General features: G+C 33.5%; 1 protein-coding gene across 1 annotated transcript in view; it reads left to right on the top strand.

The window, feature by feature from the left end:
• The window catches only part of LOC127705238 (uncharacterized), a 64,976-nt gene that overhangs the window by 8,717 nt on the left and 35,872 nt on the right, over positions 1 to 20,387 (top strand). Inside the window, exon 2 of the mRNA XM_052209576.1 lies at positions 11,111 to 11,141. Within this exon, the coding sequence (XP_052065536.1) occupies positions 11,111 to 11,141 (31 nt within the window). The remainder of the gene's footprint in view (positions 1 to 11,110; positions 11,142 to 20,387) is intronic.

The raw sequence follows: 20,387 nt of genomic DNA, 5'->3' as shown, positions 1-20,387 counted from the left end.
CTTTATAGTAAATTTTTAACAATTTTTTGTAAATTTTTGTAATCTTTTACAAAAACCTTCTCCTCTGAAACTACTGGGACAAATTTAACCAAACTTGGCCACAATCATCATTAGGGTATCTAGTTTAAAAATGTGTCCAATGACCCTGCCTACCAACCAACATGGCCGACATGGCTAAAATAGAACATAGGGGTAAAATGCAGATTTTGGCTTAAATCTCTAAAAGGATTTAGAGCAAATCTGACAAAGGGTAAAAATGTTCATCAGGTTAAGATCTATCTATCCTGAAATTTCCAGTTGAATCAGACAACCCGTTGTTGGGTTGCTGCCCCTGAATTGGTAATTTTAAGGAAATTTTGCAGTTTTTGGTTATTATCTTGAATATTATTCAGGGATGATTCCAGGTGTTTTCAAATGGGTCCCTTGACCATCAAATTGGGAATTTTCATCCCAATTTGGAATTTTTTATGCATAAAATTTTAGACCAAATAACATTATTTTCCTGTAAAAACGGAAAATGTATATTAAGTTTCACCTGTACGCTGCTGTAATAAGTTGTAACATTTTGAATAATCCTGAAGGGGGTACTGATAAAAATTATATATATGATAACCTGATCGCTTGACAGTTATTGGATTGAGACAAGGGAAGTTGTTACATGAAGATTATTGCACATGATGCACTATCTTTTGTAGGCTTGCATGTTAGCTATGGGAACCTCGGCCTTTTACATACAGCTAACATAAACCACTGAAAAAAATCATCCATTGTATTTTTTTCAACAACAGGTCATCTTTATAAATTTACCTCGATTCAAATGGATTTCAAATTGAACTGGCCAATTATCGAATTTAGAAAATCAATTACAAAAGTTTAAGTACTTAATTGATAAGATATTTTTGGGATTTTTGCTTGCTGTTTAATATGTAGAAGGTTGCCATAGTTTTACTTTAGGTGTACCAAGGACTGCCTACCTTATTTTCATAGTGTCAGGGTTCACTGCAGTTACACACAGTTATGAAGAAACAGGAAATTAAAGCATTGAACTATTGTATTTTAATATTATTTGGATCATCTTCACAACTTTTGAAAAATTTCCATAATGTTGACATCGATCCCATTTCATGAATGATCTATCATCCACATGTTCTTTCAAACACGCTCAAACTTTTGTCTTTTGGGGAAATAGAGCCTGACTAAATATAAAATAATTTCTTTTACAAAACAATTTTTCATCATATTATATAACCGGCTCTGCTAGGCGATCTGCTTTTACGAGATCGGCGCCCATTAAAATTTATTCATCAATGTTTAATCAAAATTTAAATTTTGCTCTCTGCCGAGGTCTGCTTTAATGAGACCCATTTTGACAAAAAACATCTTTTTTATCGACCTGCTGGACGATCTGCTTTTACAAGATCAAAAACGCCCATAATATTTTCATCATTATGGAATCCGGCTGCTAAAATCATTTACCACATGTTGACATAATTGAATCGTTGTTAATAAAATGCGATCGTTGACATCAGAACGACTTATCCAAATTTCATGAAACTTTAAATAGTTGTTTCTTATGATGGTCAAACAATCTGTATACTTTTTGGTGAAAATAAGATTATAACTTTTTCAGTTACAGGACTTTGTAACTAAAACAGGGGTGTGTTTTTTTTCACATGTCGCGCCGTATCTCAGAAATAATTGATGATTATTGCTTAAAACTTTACATACTTCTTAGTTATATTAATCTTAAGATCTGTATACTTTTTGTTGATGATTCAAAATTTTATTTTAGAGATATTGAGTATTTTGTAAAAAAGGGGGAGGGGTTTTTCACATGTCGCGCCATATCTCAAAAACAGTTTATGAATATTGCTTAAAACTTTACACACTTCTTAGTTATATTAATCTAAAGATCTGTATACTTTTTGGTGATGATTCAAAATTGAATTTTTGAGTTATTGAGTATTTTGTAAAAAAAGGGGGAGGGGTTTTTCACATGTCGCGCCGTATCTCAAAAACGATTTATGATTATTGCTTAAAATTTTACACACTTTTTAGTTATATTAATCTTAAGATCGGTATACTTTTTGGTTTTGATTCAAAATTTTATTTTAGAGATATTGAGTTTTTTGTAAAAAAATAGGGGCTTTTCGCATGTCAGGCCATATGTCAGAAACTATTTATGATTATTGCATAAAAATTCACACACAAGACGATGGGCGTATCATGCGCTCATGGTGCAGCTGTTTATTATTTTATTTTTCCAGAATTGGGAATTTATATTCACATCAATTTTGTTTGGGCTGCCGGGCGATCTTAGGGCCGCTAAGCGGCCCAAAACTATATAGTAGAATCATCCCTGTTATTATAGATATAGATAAACTGTAAACAGCAATAATGTTCAGTAAAGTAAGATCTACAAATAAGTCAACATGAACAAAATGGTCAATTGACCCTTTATGGAGTTACATGTATTGCCTTTTATACATGTTATAGTCAATTTTTATACGCCCGTCAATTTTTGACGGGACGTATTATGTTATACAAATGTCCAGTGTCCGTCCATCTGTCTGTCCGTCTGTCTGTCCGGCGTAAACATGTCGCACCGTAACTTGAGAATGACTTATCCAAATTTCATGAAACTTAACATAGTTGTTTCTTATGATGGTCAAACGATCTGTATACTTTTTGGTGAAAATAAGATTAAAACTTTTTGAGTTACAGGACTTAGTAACTAAAACAGGTGTGTGTTTTTTTTTTCACATGTCGCGCCGTATCTCAAAAACAGTTTATGATTATTGCTTAAAACTTTACACACTTCTTAGTTATATTAATCTTAAGATCTGTATACTTTTTGGTGATGATTCAAAATTTTATTTTAGAGATATTGAGTATTTTGTTAAAAAAGGGGGAGGGGTTTTTCACATGTCGCGCCGTATCTCAAAAACAGTTTATGATTATTGCTTAAAACTTTACACACTTCTTAGTTATATTAACCTTAAGATCTGTATACTTTTTGGTGATGATTCAAAATTTTATTTTTGAGTTATTGAGTATTTTGTAAAAAAAGGGGGAGGGGTTTTTCACATGTCGCGCCGTATCTCAAAAACGATTCATGATTATTGCTTTAAATTTTACACACTTCTTAGTTATATTAATCTAAAGATCTGTATACTTTTTGGTTTTGATTCAAAATTTTATTTTTGAGATATTGATTTTTTTTTTTTAAAGTGGGGTTTTCACATGTTGCGCCGTATCTCAAAAACGATTTATGATTATTGCTTAAAATTTTACACACTTCTTAGTTACATTAATCTAAAGATCTGTATACTTTTTTAAAATTCACACACAAGATGACGGGCGTATCATGCGCTCATGGCGCAGCTGTTTATTAACATTTTTTTGTAATTTTTGTTATCTTTATCCAACATGGCTACAAATAGAACATAGGGGTAAAATGCAGATTTTGGCTTATATCCCTAAAAGCATTTAGAGAAAATCTGACAGAGGATAAAATGTTCTTCAGGTTAAGATCAATCTATCCTGAAATTTTCAGACAAATCATACAACCCATAGTTGGGTTGCTGCCCCTTAATTGGTTATTTAAGGAAATTTTGCAGTTTTTGGTTATATCTTGAATATTATTAGCTGCTTTTCTCATCACTTGGCGTCCGTTGTCTGTCGTCCGTTAACTTTTACAAAAATCTTCTCCTTTGAAACTACAGGGCCAAATTTAACCAAACTTGGCTACAATCATCATTAGGGTATCTAGTTTTAAAAATGTGTCCGACGAGCCTGCCTGCCAACCAACATGGCCACCATGGCTAAAAAAAGAATATAGGGGTAAAATACAGTTTTTGGCTTATATCTCTGAAACTTAAGCATTTAGAGTAAATCTGACATGAGGTAAAAAGGTTCATCAGGTCTAGATCTATCTGCCCTGAAATTTCCAGTTGAATCAGACAACCAGTTGTTGGGTTGCTGCGCCTGAATTAGTAATTTTAAGGACATTTTGCAGTTTTTATACAACCGCAAAAAAATTTTTGGGATCGTATAATGGTATGATGTCTGCGTCTGCGTCTGCGTCTGCGTCTGCGTTGTCGTCCTAAGACACATTGGTTTCTGGACAATAACTTTAGTTTAAGCAAATGGATCTCAATGAAATTTTTTAAGAAGGTTCAATACCACAAAAGAAAGGTTGGGATTGATTTTGGGGATGATGGTCCCAACTGTTTAGGAATAAGGGACCCAAGAAGGGGCCCAAAACAAGCATTTTTCTAGTTTCAGGATAATAACTTGTGTATAAGTATTTCGATTGCTCTGAAATTGTACCACAATGTTTAATACCACAAGTAGAAGGTTGGAATTCATTTTAAGGGTAATGGGGGCCAACAGTTTAGGAATTAAGGGACAAAAAGGGGCCAAAAACAAGCATTTTTCTAGTTTCCAGACAATGACTTGTGTGTAAGTGTATGGATCTCTCTGACATTGTACCACAAGGTTCCATATAACAAAGGGAAGGCTGGGATTGAGTTTGGGGTTAATTGCCCCAAACATGTAGGAATTAGGGGCCAAAAAAGGGCCAAAAACAAGCATTTTTCTAGTTTCCAGACAATAACTTGTGTGCAAGTGTATGGATCTCTCTGAAATTGTACTACAAGGTTCCATACTACAAAGGAAAGGCTGGAATTGAGTTTTGGGGTTATTGCTCCAAGGGGGGTTTCAAAAAGTTGGGGTGGGGGTTGGGAATTTTTTTCCCAATTTTTTTAAGGGATTCATATTTTTTTTCAAAATTTTTAAAATTTGTGAATTTTTGAAAAGTTTCAAGAAGAAATCTTCAATTGCACAGTATTGCCCAATGGATTTATAAGCTCTTTGACCACATTTATTTTGTGTCAGAAACTTATATTATGTCAAAAATTTTATCACAATCCAAATTCAGACAGTATCAAGCTTGAATATTGTGTCCAAATTTGCCCCAACTGTTCAGGGTTCGACCTCTGCAGTCGTATCAGGCTGCACTCAGCGAAGCATTTTATTGGTTATTATCTTGAATATTATTATAGATATAGAATAATGTTCAGCAAAGTAAGATCTACAAATAAGTCAACATCACCAAAATGGTCAATTGACCCCTTAAGGAGTTATTGCCCTTTATAGTAAATTTTTAACAATTTTTCGTAAATTTTTGTTATCTTTTACAAAAATCTTCTCCTCTAAAAGTACATAGACAAATTCAACCAAACTTGACCACGTTCATCATAAGGGTATATGATTAAAAAAATGTGTCCGATGACCCCGCTTGCCAACCAACATGGCCGACATGGCTAAAAATAGAACATAGGGGTAAAATGCAGTTTTTGGCTTATATCTCTGAACTAAAGCATTTAGAGCAAATCTGACTATGGGTAAAAATGTTCATCAGGTTAAAATCTATCTGCCCTGAAAGGAGTAGGGGCAATAAGGCCCTTATTTGGCCCAAATATTACTGCAAATTTAAAAGTTATCATACATTTTCCTAAATGTGTCCTAACTAGACTAAGGAACAAGGTATTCAGAAAATAAAATCAAAATTTCTCATTAAACCAGTTACCATGGCAACAAACCATGACAAAATTTGTATATGTTATTAAATTTCTTGATTTTCCTTGTTTTTCATCAAATTTTAAGTATAATTTAGATTGGCAAAGTAAGTGCGCACCCAACAATGCCCAAGAAACAACTTGATATTTGGTGAAATCATGTCAATAGTTATAATAAAGCATCTCTTTAAAATATCTTGTTGTTTCTTGGCTGCGCACGAAGTTTCCATAATTGAAATGATGATTAAAAACTGCAAAAATATGTATTTTCATCGTTTTCATGAAAATGGTGCATATTATGGCGTAGTTGTGACGTCATCAGATAAAGAATCTTATGTTTTTCATTTATATTTCTTCACTCTTTTCACTTCCAAGCATCATGTGCCAATTTGAAATAGTTTTCCAACATTTTATTTTTCTTGGGCCAAAACCGGGCCTCAATGCCCCTACTCCTTTTCAGAGGAATCAGACAACCCGTTGATTGGTTGCTGCCCCTGAATTGGTAACTTTAAGGAAATTTTGCAGTTTTTGGTTATTTTCATGAATATTATTATAGATAGAGATAAACTGTAAACAGCAATAATGTTCAGCCGAGTAAGATCTACAAATAAGTCAACATGACCAAAACTGTCAATTGACCCCCTAAGGAGTTATCGCCCTTCAAAGTAAATTTTTAACAAATTTTTGTAAATTTTTGTAATCTTTTACAAAAATCTTCCCCTCTGAAACTGCTGAGACGAATTTAACCAAACTTGGCCACAATTATCATTAGGGTATCTAGTTTTAAAAAAAGTGTCCGATGACCCCGCCTACCAACCAACATGGCCGACATGGCTTAAAAAAGAACATAGGGATGAAATGCAGTTTTTGTCGAGCCAGCGACTTTTGTCGCAGAAAGCTCGACATAGGGATAGCGATCCGGCGGCGGCGGCTACGGCGGCGGCGGCGGCGTTAGCTAACTTCTTAAAAGCTTTATATTTTAGAAGATGGAAGACCTGGATGCTTCATACTTTGTATATGGATGCCTCATGTTACGAAGTTTCCGTCAGTCACATGTCCAATGTCCTTGACCTCATTTTCATGGTTCAGTGACTACTTGAAAAAAAAGTTAAGATTTTTTGTAATGTTAAATTCTCTCTTATTATAAGTAATACGATAACTATATTTGGTATGTGCGTACCTTGCAAGGTCCTCATGCCCGTCAGACAGTTTTCACTTCACCTCGACCTCATTTCATGGATCAGTGAACAAGGTTAAGTTTTCGTGGTCAAGTCCATATCTCAGATACTATAAGCAATAGGTCTAGTATATTCGGTGTATGGAAGGACTGTAAGGTGTACATGTCCAACTGGCAGGTGTCATCTGACCTTGACCTCATTTTCATGGTTCAGTGGTTATAGTTAAGTTTTTGTGTTTCGGTCTGTTTTTCTTATACTGTATGCAATAGGTCTACTATATTTGGTGTATGGAATGATTGTAAGGTGTACATGTCTAGCTGGCAGGTGTCATCTGACCTTGACCTCATTTTCATGGTTCAGTGGTCAAAGTTAAGTTTTTGAGTTTTGGTCTTTTTTTCTAATACTGCATGCAATAGGTCAGCTATATTTGGTGTATGGAATGATTGTAAGGTGTACATGTCTAGCTGGCAGGTGTCATCTTACCTTGACCTCATTTTCATAGTTCAGTGGTCAAAGTTAAGTTTTTGAGTTTTGGTCTTTTTTTCTAATACTATATGCAATAATTCAACTATATTTGGTGTATGGAAATATTTTATGATCTATATGTCAGTCACGCAGGTTTTATTTGACCTTGACCTCATTTTCAAGGTTCATTGCTCAGTGTTAATTTTTTGTGTTTTCGTCTGTTTTTCTTAAACTATAAGCAATAGGTCAACTATATTTGTTGTATGGAAGAATTGTTAGCTGTACATGCCTGCCTAGCATGGTTCATCTGACCTTGACCTCATTTTCATGGTTCATTGGTCAATGTTTAGTTTACTTGGTTAATGTTAAGTTTATGTGACAGTTGTAATAAAGCTTTATATTTAGGACTATCAACATAATATCAATGATTAGTAAAGAAAGCGAGACATTTCAGCGTGTGCACTCTTGTTGGCTTATATCTCAGAAACTAAAGCATAAGTATAATGATTGCATTATTTCAAGCATCAATTGTAAACAAAAATAGCAGGTGAGCGGCACAGGCTCCTTGGAGCCTCTAGTTTACTACAAGCAGTTGAAGCCAATACAATTTATAAATCGTATATTCGTACTAGTATGCTATAGCTTCCAATAGGTGCATTCTTCATTGTGTAAATATTATAATTTTAACATTACACAAATAAAAGTTCTGATTCAATCGTTCAGTTACAGCTTGTCACATTCTTTATCACATTGGAAACTGAACACTTGCATATACCAAAATAATAAGAAATTACCCTCATAGATTCATGTTTGCTAGATAACACAGAAAAATTAAAAGTTGTTTGCTGGTAGTATTGGCATTGTGCCATCACAGCCTTGTGTCGAGATCAGCTTGTAAAATCAAGAGAAGTTCTTTGAAAGTAGTTTTTTTATGCCCCACGTAGGGGCATGATATTTTTCGGACTGTGCGTCCGTTCATTCATCCGTCTGTCCTGCTTCAGGTTAAAGTTTTTGGTCAAGGTAGTTTTTGTTGGAGTTGAAGTCCAATCAACTTGACACTTAGTACACATGTTTCCTATGATATGACCTTTTTAATTTTAATGCCAGATTAGATTGATTGATTGATTGTTGGTTGCTTAACGTCCAGTGGCAAATATTTCATGCATATTCAGGACAAGAACAAATTAACAATAAATACAATAGGTAGGTTCTGTAATAGGGGCGTCCGGGATTAAGGTCGGAGAAATTTAGACTGCCTCGGGAAATGAGGGTATATTGGATAGGGACAGAAATTTAGCCTTGCAACAGGTCACCTATGGACCCCTCAAAGAGTTGTTGCAAGGGTTCTTAACGTGCAAAGAGCGTGCCACTCTCTTTACACGAGGCATCGGATTTAACGTCCCCATTCTGACCGGACGTGGCTGCAAATTTGTACATCCCGCACAGCCAAACGGACGCCCCACTTTAGCAAGGGTTTTACTGCCGATTGGAGGAAGACCAATGGTGACCATACTTCTATTCCCCAGTCACCCTTTGGGGGGGGGGGGCCAGATTAGAGTTTTGACCCCAATTTCACAGTCCACTGAACAAAGAAAATGATAGTGCGAGTGGGGTATCCGTGTTCTATGGACACATTCTTGTTCGATACATAAATCTGTGTTGAAGTCATCATGAGTATAGTTCTTAACAACACTTTTAGCATACCACGTTTCTCTCTTTTCATACAAAAAGGTGAGCATATCACCCCTGTTTAGTATCTGTGTCATTGATATTTGCCGAAAACATTGGTATGCATTTTGTATTGGGAATAACATAAATTATATCCCCACCATACATGCCATATTGGAATTAACTCTTTAGTAGAGTTTATAATTTGTGTGAAAGGCTACCCGAATACTTACTCGATTAAATACACTGGTTTGCAGACATCATAATAATATCATACGGTCTGCACTTTTCTTACTATATTAGGGTTAACGTCTTATTTGATCCAATTTGACAATGTTGATCAAATAGAACATAAAGACAAACAGCAAGTTTTAAAACTTATATTTCTAAAATCATAATTGAGAACATCTGACAGGGACAAAATGATCAGAAGTCCAAAATATACTGATCAAATAAACTTTGTAGGAGTATTGTCTTAAATGATGGTATTTCACTTAGTCTGTTTATGTAAACTACTGTTAATGCAGAAATTATTGCGTGCATTTGTTATTGTGATTTTGACATGATAGACCAAAATGTGAGAATATTTTTTGGGGATAACAGGAAAAGCTGCATACAAATATATGTGTCAGATTTCAGAGTGCGAGATCTTATTAATTTGGTACTCACCTAGTCATATTATTCATAATAAGTTCTGAATTTACAGTAATACAATAATCACCAGAACTTGTTTCATATGACTTGAACGCATAGCATGATTGTATGTTTTGTAGATACATTGTATAACAAAAATGCTTTAAATGACAGAGACGACTCAATTATTCAAGTAAAGCCTCTATACACTTTTCTTCTTTAACTTATTAAAAAAAACCCAGAAAAACAATAATTTTGCAATTTATTGTCCTTCAATGATGCCTTTTTGCAACTGGATCGATATGTTATGTAAACAAGCGTAGATGTTATTAAATGAACAACACATGCAACACAAAAAATAATTTGACAAGGAACAATGCACTTTCAGTTTGAAATTAAAATCAAATTAAGTCAAGAACTTCAGTTTGAGCTATTACTACATTTACTGAATTATTGTTCTTTACTTCCTTTGTACTTTTTCATTTCTGCTGGATCTGAACTCGAGTTGCAAGGTTATCAATCTGAGATGAATTATCTCAATAGCTGAACTAGACTAAAATTTGTTTTGAAAAATCTAATACATAATGTACTACAGTTACACTTTCTTTTGCAGATATATTATTAAAAAAAACAAAATAATAAAGATCATTTGTTTAACAATTTCAGTAGAAACACCAGAAGGCGTATTTACTTCATATTTGTTATATATATTCATTGCAACAACAAAAATGAAAACAACATGTTATTTATTTCATGTGTCCGAAGCGCTTTTCTTGATTTACCTTCATCAGGAACGTTCAAAGCCGAATATTTTAAAGCCAAGAATGTATAAGAACCAAAACAATTGAAGAGCTATATAACCAAAAAGTACCTAAAACATAGCCATTTCCATCCAAGGTCAACTTTGCCTGAGGGCAAAGACACTCTAATTGCAAATACTATTTCAATATGTAATAGAACATTTTTTTTTTATGCTATTTGATATCTGTAATCATGGTAATTTCAATTTCCATATTTGTTTGTATTGAAAGAAGTTATAAGAAATAAACGATGAGAAACCCTGACAATTTAAAGATCTTTAATGTTTTCTTCTTATTAATTAAAAGTTTTGAATAGAAAACGAACATAAAAGAAAATCATTTTTTGTGGAAAGAACACAACTTAAGGAAAAAAAAATTATGATTGAATTAACATGTTCCTTAAGGCCAAAATACAACATTTCGATAACTTCTGGTTTTTACGTAAGGAAACTGTTTATCCAAATTAAATGCATTAGGAAAATTTGTTAAAAAGGTATGGCTATTGTTCTATTTGCTCAAAAGTGAATTTCAAAAGACATTTCACTGAGTAGTTTACTTTAATTGGTTTCATTTAAGCCCTCTGGTTAATCTGTTTGCAGTGAGCTAATAAGATATATACAGAAAAAACGGTTCATCACCTGAATTAGGGTCATAGTTACTGTAAAGAGTTCAAATTGTTGTATTAAGTAATTGCTTTGTTATAATTAGTGTCCTTGCAATTTCTTGTAGATGTTGAATTTACAATAGTAATCATTATTTTTAATTATTATTTTTCATTTAATAGAAACAAAAGCAGTGTGATCTGGATTGTACAGGTATAGTTATGTGTTTTTGTATTTTACTATTTTTTTCATGGATAAAATAATACTCCAAGTTAAGAATGAATCAACATGGCATCTCAGTGATTTTTCCTTATCTGTCTGAATTAAACAAACCACTAACGGTGTCAACCCCCATGCATACCTTAGCGGTATATGACACAATCTATTAAAATTTTCGGTTGTCATGCTCTTTGAGTTTCGTATTTAACTTTGTTTATTATTTAACTGTTTTGATTTCAGTGCAATATTTGACATTGATTTAGACTAAATGTGATTCCCCATTCACAGGGCACCTACATCTTTTCATTACACAGTGCATGTTCTACAAAAATGGGAATGATATATATAAATTCCTTGTTTTTGTAATTAAAAATCTTACTTGTGAAGAATTGCTAGCTGTGATTCCAACAATAAGTACATCTATTAGTTGACATCATAATGCTTAACATATACATATAGACTATGCCCCCAGAGGCTTATGTGGCAGGGATCAATAAAACTTATTTTGGATTCATATTTAAACAGACTCGGTATTCCTATTGATTCTTAGTGTGCATCTTTACATTTGTCATTTCATGGCCTTTTATAGCTGACTATGCGGTATGGGCTTTGCTCATTGTTGAATGCCGTACGGTGGCCTATAGTTGTTAATTTCTTTGTCAATTGGTCTCTTGTGAAGAGTTGTCTCATTGGCAATCATACCACATCTTCTTTTTTATATTCCTACAGGCCGATTTGTTATTGTAATCATCATGATCATATGAAACAGAATTCAAACAACTTATTTCAAAGACAAAAAGAAAATCATCTTGCAATGTTCATTTATTTGCCTTTCAGATATATGGATGATGTCCAGTCACTCAGTAACTACATTTCAGTGAGTGCTTGCATCTCACATATCCAAATGAACTTGAAATCAAAATTATAACGAAAGTTGTAGATCTGCTTTACATCTTGATATTTTCCTGAATATTGGCCAAAAATGGCAACTTCTGAACTAAAATCTATAACAAATTTGAAATAGGCTACTTTGAATGTTTTAGCTGTTACAAATACACTTTGCCCAATTATATGACGTTCACATTTCTGAATTATTACGTTGCGTTTGTTACGTTGCCACTGTGTGGACATCCTCGCCCAAAAAATGCTTGAAGAGAGAGGAAGTACAACTAAAGTGGACACTTCATTAGTTTTTTGATGACCATCACAAATTGGTTGACGGATAAAATATGTCTTTATCTATATATACTCACTAGGAAAATGTTTTTGCAGTTAAAGATCTTTTGATACCAGAATAGAAGAGGGACGAAAGATACCAGAGGGACTGTCAAACTCATAGATCGAAAACAAACTGGCAACGCCATGGCCAAAAATAAAAAGACAAACAGACAAATAATAGTACAGATGACACAACATAGAAAACTAAAGACTAAGCAACACGAACCCCACCAAAAACTGGGGGTGATCTCAGGTGCTCCGGAAGGGTAAGCAGATCCTGCTCCACATGTGGCACCCGTCATGTTGCTTATGTAATAGTCGTCAATTGTGACATTTTGACTGAGTGTGGATTCACATGGTAGGTGATACATATATAACAGGTGACGCTTGGCTATTGACGCACCCTATATGTCTGCTGGTGGACTGTTGGTCAAAAATGGTATTATCGGCTCAGTAGTCAGTGCTTTGTTACTTACATGATTTTTTACCAACATCATCAGACGCATGAAATTTATCAACTGTTAAAGTAATTTCCATTCGTTCCTCTACTTTGTTTTTAATCAGTAGATATGATGATCTTCTCATCCTGTAAAGGATGTATTTTCGCAAAATACATTGGAGGGAACCAGAAAGAAGCTTTCTTCTGAGAAACCTGTCTTATTTATGAAATAAATTTCTGCTTTAAATGAGAGTTAACAGTTGATTGCCGGTGTTGAGTTCTAGGGAAAAAATCGCAGACACTCAAAGTGGAACAAAACTAGATGTGTGAAAAGAGAAAGCGTCTCCTACTATTTATGCATAATTGACCAGTCAACATTTCACAATAGATTAGGAAACAATCGGTAATTTACAGTTCAGAAAACTTATCTTGATTTTAAATATGTAATTCCGTGCAAATAAGTCTCCTGTTATTAGCAACACAGACACTTCCTGGTTATCAACAAACTTTGTAATGGTGACTTGATCTTGTAATTTGTAAACCATTTTGTACTATAGAAAGAATAGTAATAAGATTTAGTTGAATATTTAGGGGAGTGGGTTATATGTATAGCTCTTTATTATGATTTATGAACAGTTAGCTTAAGTTAGTATTAAGTATGATATTTTTAAGGCCTCCACCGTAGCGGAGGGGGCATTAAGTTTTACCCTTGTCCGTCTGTACGACCGTCCGTCCATACGTTGGTTCTCTAACTTTAGTTTGCTTTAACCAAATGTGATGAAACTTATACAAAATGCTTATTACTACAAAACACAGATCAAGTTTGAATTTTGGTGGCGTCACTTTTACCATTATAGAGTTATGCCCTTTACAAATGGAAAAATTGCTGAATTTTTTGTTTCAATTCTCTAACTTAAGTTTGCCTCAACCAAATGTCATGAAACATATACACAATGCTTATTACCACAAAACTCAGATCAAGTATGAATTTGGGTTGCGTCACTTTTATCATTCTGGAGTTATGTCCCTTTATAACATTATATGCATTTGGGGGCATCATCTGTGTCCCATGGACACATTCCATATTTATTTTTATCTCCCTTAATTTTCTCTGAAAAAGCCTGTACCAAGTCTGTTTTCAATATTTCCCGTTGGTTGATATAGTTTAACATTTTATTTTGTCAGGTTTTAGGGACTACACACCTTTTAGATTTTACCTCAGGATTCTTGTTAGTAATTTTGTATTGTAAGGATTTCTAAAGAATGATATTTTTTTTACTTATGTTTTTTAAAATGACTAAAATGTATTGATGGTTTACAGTTTTTACCGTGAAATAATTTTGCCCCTGATTGGAGAATTTTGAACAAATATTTCACTCTACCAGAAACATATATATATATACATACAGAGATTGGCAACCTATCGATACGGCTATAACCGAGCTGTCAAGATCACGCGTGTGCACGAGATTTCTCGAGACTAGTAAATCTGCCAAGATTTCCCGCCATTTTGTTTATTTACACACAGCTATATCTTACAGAAACAACCTAATAATAATAGAATACAACTTATATCTACATGATTCAGGTAAGAATCAATTAACATAATGTAGGAACATAATTTACTGTTATGTTCAGCTATTCTTAGTAACATTTAATCAATTTAAAGGCAAATTTTTGTCCCGATTCAAGTAGTCCAAATTTCATTGAATTTCAGGTTCATTACTCGATATGGGTCCTGACTTTTGGAACAAATTTCAAGAAAACTAGGCAGTATAATGAAGTTGTAATTGTGGCTAACAATGACATCTTAGGTGTTAAAAACAGTTTCTAATATTTGGACAGGGATTGTCCTGAATTAATGTATCATTGGGTAAAAATGCGACTTGAAATGTCTTGAAATGGCCCCTTGTGGACAGTACTCAGCACAATCTCGACCTACTGAATTCTCACTTGTAATGAAATGCCACCCTAAAACAATTTTTATACGGAATGCTTGACATCATACATTATGAAAAAGACATGTCTCTAAAAAATATATTATTCATGGTATATTATCCTCCCTTGTCTTTTTCCACATCTGCCATTGCCTTAAGAACCCTAATACATGTCAGAAAAGCATATTGTTTATCATATTTGTCTTTTTGTTTTATTGCTTTTTACTTAAACATGTTAAATCAGACGGTAACTTTTCTTGTTTAAATTGTTTTACTTCAGAATTTGTCATTTCAGGTCTTTTTTAACTTATTAAGAACAAGGATGTATAACTAACATATAATATACTTCTTTGCTAAGCAACATTGGTTTTTCTTAGTTTTGAAGGCCATATGGTAACTTCCTGTTGCTATTTTCTAGGTCATTTGGTCTCTAGTGGAGAGTTGTCTTATTGGCAACCATACAACATCTGATGTTATCACTATTTATGGTACCCATCAAATTAACAAATAAATGTTTACATTTGTATATATAGATGAACAAAACTGTAAATGTGGACATGGTCTTGAAAGTACCGTGTAAAGTGCTATATAAATGGAAGATAAATTAGTTTTTAATGATTTAATTTTTTTTTCAGAATGCTGAAAAAAGACCAATTGTCAAGAAGAAGAAAGACTCTTAAGATAAAAGGCATAAATGAAATGATCATCTAGATGATATAGTGGAGTACCCTTTTCTGACCACAGTTACAGTGTCCTCAATGAATCCGATGACAATCTAGATGATACTAATGCTTCAATTAATATGCAGTGCACAGTTAAAAGTGACTGAAGTTATAAACAATATTGAAACTAATACTGAAGAGTACAATTCACCCAGTGATCAGATGGACGCCATTGCTAACTTTGATTTTTTTTATACGACCGCAAAAAAATTTTGTGGTCGTATATTGGTATATGACGTTGGCGTCGTCGTCTTCGTCTTCGTCTTCGTCGTCCGAAGACACATTGGTTTTTGCACTGTAACTTTAGTTTAAGTGAATGGATCTCTATGAAATTTTACCATAAGGTTCAATACCACAAAAGGAAGGTTGGGATTGATTTTGTGGGTTTTGGTACCAACAGTTAAGGAATTAGGGGCCAAAAATAAGCATTTTTGTAACTTCAAGACATAACTTGTGTTTTAGTGTATGGATCTTTCTGACATTGTACCACAAGGTTCCATATCACAAAGGGAATGCTGGGATTGATTTTGGGGAAATTGTCTCAAAATTTTAGGAATTAGGGGCCAAAAAAGGGGCAAAAAACAAGCATTTTTCTAGTTTCATGACAATTACTTGTGTATAAGTGTATGGATCTTTATGAAATTGTACTACAAGGTTTCATATCACAAAGGGAGAGCTGGAATTGAGTTTGGGGGTAATTGCCCAAAACGTTTAGGTATAAGGGGCCAAAAAGGGGCCAAAAATAAGCATTTTTGTAGTTTCCAGACAATAACTTGTGTTCAAGTGTATGGATCTCTCTGAAATTGTACTGCAAGGTACCATACCACAAATGGAAGGCTGGGATTGATTTTGGGAGTAATTGCCTCAAAATTTTAGGAATTGGGGGCCAAAAAGGGGCAAAAAACAAGCAGTTTTCTAGTTTCAGGACAATAACTTGTGTGTAAGTGTATGGACCTTTATGAATTTGTACTACAAGGTTCCATATCACAAAGGGAAAGCTGGGTTTGATTTTGGGGGGAATTGCCTTAAACGTTTAGGAATTTGGGGCCAAAAATGGGCAAAAACAAGCATTTTTCTAGTTTCATGACAATAACTTGTGTTCAAGTGTATGGATCTCTTGAAATTGTACTGCAAGGTACCATACCATAAAGGGAAGGCTGGGATTGAGTTTGGGGGTGATGAATCATAAGGGGGTTCAAAAAATTTGGGGGAGGGATTTTTTTTCCCTTTTTTTTTCTTTAAAATTTTCCATTTTAAATTGGTTATTTCTGATTTATTAATAAAAGCAAATAATAATGATATGGTTTGAAAAGGTAAATTAAAAGTATTTAAGTTCTTAGACCACATTCATTCTGTGTCAGAAACCTATGCTGTGTCAAATATTTAATCACAATCCAAATTCAGTGCTGTATCAAGCTTGAATGTTGTGTCCATACTTGCCCCAACTGTTCAGGGTTCGACCTCTGCGGTCATATCAAGCTGCGCCCAGCGGAGCATTTTATTAACAACTGCAAGGACAATGTGAAATTGAGACAACACCAAGTATCTATCATGATACCCTATGATAAATAAATAGACAACCTTCGAGTTTGTTGCATTTCCGTCAAAAAACTTTGGTTTTAGTGAACATCATTCATGTGTTTAGGGGCGTCGTCACTTCCGTTCCCATGTTGAGCGATCTGTTGAAAAAAATAATTAATATGATGCTATATTGCACAAAAAAATGAAAACACGTTATAAATTTAATGCGTCCAAAGTGCTTTTCTGGATTTACCTTCATCAAGAACGCTCAAAGCCGAATATTTGAAAGCCAAGGATGTATAAGTACCGAAAACGTTGAACAGCTATAAACCAAAAAGGACCTAAAAACAATAGCCAAATCAATCTTAGGCCAACTTTGCCTAAGGGAGTTGAAACCTTAGTTTCTATATATAATTTCCAAATTTATATACGGGCAATTTTAGAACAAATTAGTCGGGAAAGTAAATTCTTATAAATGATAATCATCACTGCTGTCATTAGGGAAATGTGATATAGTACCTATGGAATAAATATTATTTCTAGTTTATCCTGCATAATGACGATCATAAAGACGCTTGATGATCTTTGATAGTGCAGGGATACAGGCGGTCCCCCCTATCTGGTAAATGACGTCATTAAGGCGCGCATAAATGACGAACTTTTCCGGTGAATGACATAACTTGAAAAGTAGTCTAGTTGTTTGTTTAACCTGTTTATCACTTTGTAAAATTCAAAGCTGTCAGTATACAGTATCATAAATAGTGAAGAGAAATCAGATGATATGTGGAGATACCCGGATTGGTTTGAAATACAATACTAAAAATGTGATCCCTTGCATTAAGCATGTATGGCTGTTGTAAAGTCATGATCATCTATATATCATGTTACAAGGATCTATAAATTATAATACAAATCCATATAAAACAATTTCCCTTTCTAATTTTACCAGGCTTTTTTTTCTCAGCATTGTAACCAGATCTACACATATCATTTTATTTGGTCTGAATGGACTGTTCCTATTGAACTTATGTTGGTACTATTTAAAAAAGGTTTATCAGCCATTCATCTAAACTTTTGTTTGTAGTTATAGTATAAATGAGGACTTGTTTTCTAATTTATAGTGTTTAATGTTGTATCGTCTCACGGTCCTTTGTTATAACTATTTATACAATACTATAGGATGTCTATGGCCTGTTGTCTACTTGTTCACATTCACATCATTAATCATTTTACTTAAATAGATGTGTGTCTTATTAGCAATCATACCGTTTCCCTTTTTTACATGTGTACATCAAAGTCTAATATGAAAAGTTTTAGCCACTATTGTTGATTGGTTGTTAGTTGCTTAATATCCAGTGGCAAATATTTCATGCATGTTCAGAGCGAGAGCCACTATTTTTATCAGATTCTCCATCAAAAGGTTCAAGTATACATTGCATGCTGGTCAATTGAAAAGTAAATGCAATTTTCAGGTTAAACGTTAGTATCACATCTTTAAATTTTTGACATAATTTGTCTTTTGTTGAAAACTTAGTAGTTGTCTTGTTAAAGTTGTTGTTTGATTGCTGTCTGATTGCATATACCCCCACCTCTCCTTTTATTCTTCATATTAAACCAGTTTACCATTACCAGAATGCACCAGAAAGAAATACTCCAAGATCAGTATTCACACTATATCCATGTGTACACATGTATTTTCAAATTGGTTTATTAGACATGTTAGAGCTATATGCATATTAATCACAAGGAAATTGACATTATACATACAGACATGAATTGAAACAAATTTAAGTAATATAATATGATGAGGAATTTAAGTGAATGACTAATCTAGTATAAGGAAAAATACTGTTTTCTTTAATATTGCTTGACCAATCACATGAATTTACATTGTTTAAGTGTTATTTTCAGTATTCTGAAATTGGATGTTAATCCAGTGGTATAAACGGTTTATTTAATTTATAACTTTGGGCTTTAGCACTTGTCGTAGACTTTGTGAATGCTTAGATGTCTTTTTTGAAGTCTGTATACTTCTAAGGGCAAGTTTTTTACGATGCATGAGTGAAGGAGTAAGGGTCTCATCATCTTTCTGTAATGATTCACTTAGGCAAACACGGTGAAAATAGTATTTTAAATGTTGGCATCGTCTTTGAATATGTCACTAAAGGTTTGGAGGAAGACATCCTGAACTTCTGGCTTTGACTTTACACAAAGAAGCATTGACAAAAAATTTGTGGATTCATCAAACATGGTTATCATTGGATCATCTTCAAATGCTACTATTGTTGACTGGTATGCATTTGGAAATACCTCATCTAATGGAATCTAGGCAACTGAAGATATATTTTCTTTCTCTGTTACTGCTGTCTTATTGGTTCTGTGATCTGTTGCTAAAAAAGTAATACACATTGAATTATTTATTTATTTATTGATTGATTGTTGTTTGCTTAATCATAATTTCCACTGAGAAAAACTTTATTCATAATCTGAACAAGAAAAAATTAACAAAAAATCAACACTACTTATTATATACATGTACTATAAAGTGGGTCGAGCACATGTTTGGGCACAGATATACTTTACTAATTCATATGTTTCTGGTTTTACTTAAATATAGCTGACTTTTTTTATATAATAGGCTTATTGCATTAAATTCAACTTTTCTGAAAAGTGATTTCATTTATGTGTTTGCCAAAAAAGAAGAACATATACCATTGTTTACCAGTCTCTGAATAATTTTCTATTTTTTTTTTTTTTTTTTTTTGATAAGTAAGTTTTATCAGATTTTAGGTCTTTATAAATAAATTGACCTGGTGTATTTTTGTCGAACCTGTGACTTGTGTCGCAAAAACGAGACATAGCGATCCTACATTCCGTCAGCGTCGGCGGCGGCGTCATCAAATATTCACTCTGTGGTTAAAGTTTTTCAAATTTTAATAACTTTCTTGAACTATCCTGGATTTGTACCATACTTGGACAGAAGCTTGTTTATGATCATAAGATAGTTTTCAAAAGTAAATTTTGTTATAAAAAAAAATCCTGTTTTCCGTATTTTACTTATAAATGGACTTAGTTTTTCTGTCAGTTAATATTTCATTCACTCTGTGGTTAAAGTTTTCAAAATTTTAATAACTTTCTTAAACTATCCTGGATTTGTACCAAACTTGGACAGAAGCTTGTTTATGATCAAAAGCTGGTATCTAGAATGAAATTTTGAAAAAAAAAATTCCTGTTTTTCCGTATATTACTTATAAATGGACTTAGTTTTTCTTCCAGTTAACATTACATACAGTCTGCAGTTAGAGTTTTTAAACATTTATTAGATTCATAAACCATCCTGGACTCTTACCAAACTTGAACAGAAGCTTCTTACATTCGAAAGATAGTATCTAGAGGAAAATGT

The sequence above is a fragment of the Mytilus californianus genome, unplaced genomic scaffold (assembly GCF_021869535.1).
Source record: "Mytilus californianus isolate M0D057914Y unplaced genomic scaffold, xbMytCali1.0.p SCAF_6, whole genome shotgun sequence".
Taxonomy (NCBI): Eukaryota; Metazoa; Mollusca; class Bivalvia; order Mytilida; family Mytilidae; genus Mytilus; species Mytilus californianus.
This window is presented reverse-complemented; position numbering and strand designations above follow the sequence as displayed.